This window comes from Aegilops tauschii, chromosome 6 (assembly GCF_002575655.3).
Source record: "Aegilops tauschii subsp. strangulata cultivar AL8/78 chromosome 6, Aet v6.0, whole genome shotgun sequence".
Lineage (NCBI taxonomy): Eukaryota > Viridiplantae > Streptophyta > Magnoliopsida > Poales > Poaceae > Aegilops > Aegilops tauschii.
Window position 1 is genome coordinate 405,180,447 of NC_053040.3, and position 7,262 is coordinate 405,187,708.

Here is a 7,262-nt window from a genome sequence, read left to right on the forward strand (position 1 = left end):
CAGCGGAGATGGACGCCCGCCGGCTCCAGAGGATTAACACCAAGCAGCTCCAACTCGGCATTGAGCAGTCCGAGCGGGAGGTGGCGGAGGCAGCGACGAGGGTGGCCAAGCTCAAGTGCAAGTGGGACCGCATCGTCCGACGCTTGCAGGGCTACATTATCATCTCCAATTCCTCCTCCTCCTCCTCCGACACGTCCGACTCCCACGGCTCCAACATCGACGCACGTCCTGACGTGGACACCTATAGCAGTGCTGGCGACCGGAAGGGCAAAAAGGGCCGGCGAGGACGTGGCGAAGCTTCGCCCTCTCATATCTAGCTCGTAGTATCTACCTCCTAGTATCTAGTTAGCATTTGCCGAACAGCATGAATGTGTGAACTATGACCGATCTTTTTGGTGATGTTTATACGTGAATTTAGATGTAGATGCTCTTAGCGCCGTCGACCTGATTCAAGTCAGATTCAGTGAGCCGCACATTACGCAAGGCTGCGAGTCTGCGACATTCTCCATGTCCCGTTTCTGAGTGTAGTGTCGGTGTAGCAACAAGCAACAAAGGTGCCCCTCCCTTGGCAGTTGGCACCAGCACGGGCCAGAGATAAATAACAGTCGACGACAGGGGCAGCAGAGAGAACACTACCAACATTCTGAATCGAATAACGATGGAAAAGTTCACAAGATCACTCCTTGATGAAAATTATGTTTGCTTCGGTCTTCCGGACTTCCTGACTGCCACCAGCTCCTGAGTCATGGTCACGCTTGTACATCTACTCTGAATCCTGAACCAACCAAAGCCCCCATGGACGGACGAAGCGATCAGTAATTCATCAGTAGTCAAAAGGTTGCAGTTACACATTTGGTCCACATCCTTCCGCACGTCTACTCTTGCTTCACGAATATTCCTATCTTTTTTTCTTTTGAGGGAAACGAATATTCCTATCTGAACGGCGCAAAGCGACAGAGACAGAAACAAAAGCCACGTACCGCTTCAGCACATACGCACTCGCACGGCTCTCCACCACCTCTTTTTAGTCCCACCTCGCTTAGCGAGGGAGCGAACGACCAGATTAAATAGCCTCCTCCACCCCTTTCCTCGCCGAGCTCGTTAGAGTGAGCTTGTGACCCGAGAGGGGGCAATAAGGTGGTGTGGACGTTGCCGTAGCGCTGCGGGCCTGGTCAGGATTGTGCTGTTGTTGGCCCGCCCGTTCCAAGTTGAGTAGTGGACCGTTCGGGGCCTGTGCGAAAGCTGGGCTTCATTGGTTTTCTTTTTCTTTTTTTGCTTGTGCTGTCACTTTGCCATTTGAGCTGAATTTTTCTCTTTCTTTTTTTCTTGTGCTGTCACTTTGCCATTTGAGCTGAATTTTTCTCTTTCTTTTTTTGCTTGTGCTGTCACTTTGCCATTTGAGCTGAATTTTTCTCTTTCTTTTTTTGCTTGTGCTGTCACTTTGCCATTTGAGCTGAATAAATGGAGAAACAAGACAGCGAGGGTGTGCATTCCCGTTTCACTTTTCTGAGTGTAGCGCGGTGCAAAAACAAGCGGGGATCGAAGGTAAACGTCAGCGGAGATACATCATGCAACGAACCACCATTTTTTTCTCTTTCTTTTTTTACTTGTGCTGTCACTTTGCCATTTGAGCTGAATAAATGGAGAAACAAGACAACGAGGGTGTGCATTCCCGTTTCACTTTTCTGAGTGTAGCGCGGTGCAAAAACAAGCGGGGATCGAAGGTAAACGTCAGCGGAGATACATCATGCGTCCTTCAACTTACGAGAGGAGATAGCAGGGGTCCAAAATGGAGGAAGGGAAATTTCAGAAGACTTCATGCTGAACAGGACTTTGCCTCGGCCTTCTAGACTTACCGGCTGTCAGCAACTCATCATTATGGTAGCGGCACAAAACCGCTTTGCAGTCACAGCAGAACGCATGATCATAGGTTGGTTTTACAGAGCAGCGATCACTGCCCGCTTCCAATGGTGGAAGGATAACGGGCCGCTGCACATCCTGGCCGCCTTGGGCCTCGCAGCCCACTGCAACGAACCACCATTTTTTTCTTTTTGTTTTTTTGCTTGTGCTGTCACTTTGCCATTTGAGCTGAATAAATGGAGAAACAAGACAGCGAGGGTGTGCATTCCCGTTTCACTTTGCTGTCACTTTGCCATTTGAGCTGAATAAATGGAGAAACAAGACAGCGAGGGTGTGCATTCCCGTTTCACTTTTCTGAGTGTAGCGCGGTGAAAGCTGGGCTTCACGGGCCATGATGTGGAAGGCACTGCGCGAGGCTGGTTTCACAGAGCAGCGATCACTGCCCGCTTCCAACGGTGGAAGGATAACGGGCAGCTGCACATCCTGGCCGCCTTGGGCCTCGCAGCCCACTGCAACGAACCACCATTTTTTTCTCTTTCTTTTTTTGCTTGTACTGTCACTTTGCCATTTGAGTTGAATAAATGGAGAAACAAGACAGCGAGGGTGTGCATTCCCGTTTCACTTTTCTGAGTGTAGCGCGGTGCAAAAACAAGCGGGGATCGAAGGCAAACGTCAGCGGAAATACATCATGCGTCCTTCAACGTACGAGAGGAGACAGCAGGGGTCCAAAATGGAGGAAGTGAAATTTCAGAAGACTTGATGCTGAACAGGACTTTGCCTTGGCCTTCTAGACTTACCGGCTGTCAGCAACTCATCATTATGGTAGTGGCACAAAACCGCTTTGCAGTCACAGCAGAACGCATGATCATAGGTTGGTTTCACAGAGCAGCGATCACTGCCCGCTTCCAATGGTGGAAGGATAACGGGCCGCTGCACATCCTGGCCGCCTTGGGCCTCGCAACCCACTGCAACGAACCACCATTTTTTTCTCTTTCTTTTTTTGCTTGTGCTGTCACTTTGCCATTTGAGCTGAATAAATGGAGAAACAAGACAACGAGGGTGTGCATTCCCGTTTCACTTTGCTGTCACTTTGCCATTTGAGCTGAATAAATGGAGAAACAAGACAGCGAGGGTGTGCATTCCCGTTTCACTTTTCTGAGTGTAGCGCGGTGCAAAAACAAGCGGGGATCGAAGGTAAACGTCAGCGGAGATACATCATGCGTCCTTCAACGTACGAGAGGAGACAGCAGGGGTCCAAAATGGAGGAAGGGAAATTTCAGAAGACTTGACGCTGAACAGGACTTTGGCTCGGCCTTCTAGACTTACCGGCTGTCAGCAACTCATCATTATGGTAGCGGCACAAAACCGCTTTGCAGTCACAGCAGAACGCATGATCATAGGTTGGTTTCACAGAGCAGCGATCACTGCCCGCTTCCAACGGTGGAAGGATAACGGGCCGCTGCACATCCTGGCCGCCTTGGGCCTCGCAGCCCACTGCAACGAACCATCATTTTTTTCTCTTTCTTTTTTTGCTTGTGCTGTCACTTTGCCATTTGAGCTGAATAATGGAGAAACAAGACAGCGAGGGTGTGCATTCCCGTTTCACTTTGCTGTCACTTTGCCATTTGAGCTGAATAAATGGAGAAACAAGACAGCGAGGGTGTGCATTCCCGTTTCACTTTTTTGAGTGTAGCGCGGTGCAAAAACAAGCGGGGATCGAAGGTAAACGTCAGCGGAGATACATCATGCGTCCTTCAACGTACGAGAGGAGACAACAGGGGTCCAAAATGGAGGAAGGGAAATTTCAGAAGACTTGACGCTGAACAGGACTTTGCCTCGGCCTTCTAGACTTACCGGCTGTCAGCAACTCATCATTGTGGTAGCGGCACAAAACCGCTTTGCAGTCACAGCAGAACGCATGATCATAGGTTGGTTTCACAGAGCAGCGATCACTGCCCGCTTCCAACGGTGGAAGGATAACGGGCTGCTGCACATCCTGGCCGCCTTGGGCCTCGCAGCCCACTGCAACGAACCACCATTTTTTTCTCTTTCTTTTTTTACTTGTGCTGTCACTTTGCCATTTGAGCTGAATAAATGGAGAAACAAGACAGCGAGGGTGTGCATTCCCGTTTCACTTTGCTGTCACTTTGCCATTTGAGCTGAATAAATGGAGAAACAAGACAGCGAGGGTGTGCATTCCCGTTTCACTTTTCTGAGTGTAGCGCGGTGCAAAAACAAGCGGGGATCGAAGGTAAACGTCAGCGGAGATACATCATGCGTCCTTCAACGTACGAGAGGGGACAACAGGGGTCCAAAATGGAGGAAGGAAAATTTCAGAAGACTTAACGCGTAACAGGACTTTGCCTCGGCCTTTTAGACTTACCGGCTGTCAGCAACTCATCATTATGGTAGCGGCACAAAACCGCTTGGCAGTCACAGCAGAACGCATGATCATAGGTTGGGCCGATTCGAACTCTGAAGAACACCATTGAACATGACTTGATGCCAAACAAATTTTACATCAACTCTGTTACCTCTGCGCTAGCTCTACTTACTGCTACTGCACTAATAAGCAAAGAGAAGAAAGAAAAGGCACGAGATCGAAAATCTACTCCGATTCTCTGAATCCTGAACCTCAAACCAACTAATAATCCCCTGGAGCAATCAGTAGTAGTATCCGCCGCGGCGGGGCCGGTCGTGGTTGCGGAGAGCGCAGCAGCCGAGGGAGTAGGCGAGGAGGATGAGCAGGAGGGCGGCGATGTTGGCGCCGGCCACGGCCCGCCAGTTGCTCTTGGCGGTGGCCAACACGCCCACCTTGCACGCGTTGCACCGGAAGCACATCAGGCTGGGCTCGTTGCTCCACGCCTGGCAGTCCGCGTCCGTCGTGCCCGGCCCGCTCGCCGGGGCCTCGTAGAACGTCGCGTTCACCGCCCGGTACCCGCAGTACGCCGGCGGCTTGCAGCACCCGGACTGCACGCAAAAGATTGTTCATTTCAGGGCAGACACTTTGTTAGCTGGCTCGATGGCCTGCTTTAATTCATTCATTCAAGGAGGAGCAGTGTGGCTAACTGGTTGTGCAAAATAATACAGGGATCATCAAGCCACGAGAAACAAAAGGTTGTCTCAAAATATAAGACACTTTGATTCGTTTGCACAGACCTTTCATTGATACTTTATTTACCCCCACCAATATGTTTTTATGTGTTACAGAATCACGCCATACCTAACTAAATCAGTTTTGTGCAAAGCAAGCATTTGTTGGTTAATACCTTGTCTTAGTGAGTCGAAATATCTCTTACCCCCTCCGTTCCAAAATATAAGGTGTATTAAACTTTTTTTCCAAATTTAAACTTCTCTAACTTTGAGCAAGTTTGTATAGAAAAATATCAATATTTTACAATACGAAATCGGTATCATTAGATTCGTCATGAAATTGTATTGTAGATGTTGATATATTTTGCTATAAACTTGCTCAAACATTAGACACATCTGACTTTAGAATACAAATACACCTTGTATTTGGGAGTCAGGGGTATTTTAGATTTTAGGATGGATGGAATAAGAAACAAGCCAAAAACAAACCGAACAGCCAGAAACAAAACAAATGACAAGGGCCATTTTTTAAGAAGAAAATATGCACACAATATTTTGATACATAAAACAGAAATAAAACAACTTATTATCTTGAATATCGTTTCTTTCGAATGAACTTAATTGGTTTGGCACGGTTACAGAAAAATGGCAGTTCTTTCAAAACAAAAAAAAAGCTTTTGTAGTACAAATAAAATTCGTTCATCCACCAACATTTTTCACGCCAATCCTCAGTTAACACGATATTTGATATTTTTGGATATTGCATTTTCCGTGTTCGTGCTTTTTAGTCATTAAGCGAGTGATGTTTATAGTTCCAGTGAAATGAACAAGGGCCAATATGGCGATCGAGATATGGATGTAGGCAATTAATCATCAGCCTTACTTAGCAGCTCCTGAATTGAAGTGACGTATTAATGCAACGTTCAATCTCCATAAATAAATGGGCATTATTTCAGTTACTTAGAATGAGAGAGGGCAAAAAGTTATCTGAGTGAAACGGTTTTAAGTTTTTAACAGTTGGCAGGAGCAGGAGTGCGTGGGCGAGTGACGCGTGATACATGCACGCCACGCAAGATGCAACCATCCAACGGATCCACAAAGCGCGCACGCATACCTGGAGGAGCGGCAGATGCAGGCGGTAGAAGTCGGTGGCGTCGATCCCCGCGGAGACGCCGCCGAGCCGGCCGCTGAACCGGCCATCTCCGCAGACGCCGGCGTCGGCCATGCAGCTCTGGATCTGTTGCCACGTCTCGTAGTCCTCGACCTTGTCCTTGAGCCAGTCGGAGTAGTCCCCGATCCGGTAGTCCCCGTAGCCGCTCCCGTCGGCGGCGGTGGCGGCGCCCTTGTTGGTGACGTCGTAGGCGAAGACGGTGAGGAAGAACATGCCGACGACGAGCAGGAACATGGCGATCACGTAGAGCCAGAGGAGCGGGCTGCAGGCGCGGCAGCACGCGCCGAAGAGGGCCATGAGGGAGAGGAGGATGATCCCGCCGCCCAGGGCGAGGGTGGGCAGCCGCAGCAGGCGCTGGCACTCGGTGGAGGCGGCGTGGTCGTGGAGGTAGGCGCCCGCGCCGAGGAGCGGGACGGCGGCCACGAGGGACACGATGCTCAGGGCGCCCAGGACGCCGTTCGAGAGGCCCACCATTGCGGCCGGACGCCTTCGACCCTGTCGAGTCTCTCTCTGTGGAGTAGGGTGTGGGGTGTGTGTGTGTGTCAGTGTGTTTCTCCTAGTTAGCAAATGGCTGCGTCTGGTTATGTCTGCGTGCCACGTGTTACAATCATCAGAAGGTTTTCGGATGATGTACTCCTGTTTACATAATTACTAATTACTAGAAAGGTCTGGGCGCGCTCTGCTGCGCCGTTGGTGTTGTTGGGTTTCCTTAAAAAGTAATAATTTTGTTTCAAAATATAAGGTGTATTATTTTTTTAAAATTAAATCTTTTAAGATTGATCAAATTTGTATAAAAATATATCAAAATTCATAATATCAAATCGTTATTTTTAAATTCATCAAGAAATAAATTTTCATACTTTTTTGCTTAATATTGTGGATGTCGATATTTTTGCTCTGAACTTGGTCAAAGTTAAAGAAATTTGACTTTCAACAAAACTAATGCCCCTCATATTTTGGAACTGATGGAATATTTGATTTAGCGGGTGAGGGAGTGTTGGGGAACGCAGTAATTTCAAAAAAATTCCTACGCACACGCAAGATAATGGTGATGCATAGCAACGAGAGGGCAGAGTGTAGTCCACGTACCCTCGTAGACCGTAGCGGAAGCGTTATGGCAACGCGGTTGATGTAGTCG

The 7,262-nt window shown here is 48.7% G+C and overlaps 1 protein-coding gene across 1 annotated transcript; it reads right to left on the minus strand.

The window, feature by feature from the left end:
• Positions 1 to 4,327: 4,327 nt before the first annotated feature.
• LOC109754449 (tetraspanin-8-like) lies at positions 4,328 to 6,759 on the minus strand. Its single transcript, XM_020313357.4, has 2 exons — positions 6,068 to 6,759; positions 4,328 to 4,830 (listed from the first exon to the last, which is right to left on the minus strand). Exons 1-2 carry the CDS (start codon positions 6,596 to 6,598, stop codon positions 4,525 to 4,527), a joined length of 837 nt encoding a protein of 278 aa, XP_020168946.1. The 5' UTR covers positions 6,599 to 6,759; the 3' UTR covers positions 4,328 to 4,524.
• Positions 6,760 to 7,262: the final 503 nt, after the last annotated feature.

Coding starts and splice junctions, on each gene's coding strand:
- LOC109754449 (XM_020313357.4), bottom strand. CDS start 6,598: ATGGTGGGCCTCTCGAACGGCGTCCTGGGCGCCCTGAGCATCGTGTCC. Junction 4,831..6,067: donor TGCATCTGCCGCTCCTCCAG/GTATGCGTGCGC, acceptor TTTTGCGTGCAG/TCCGGGTGCTGCAAGCCGCC.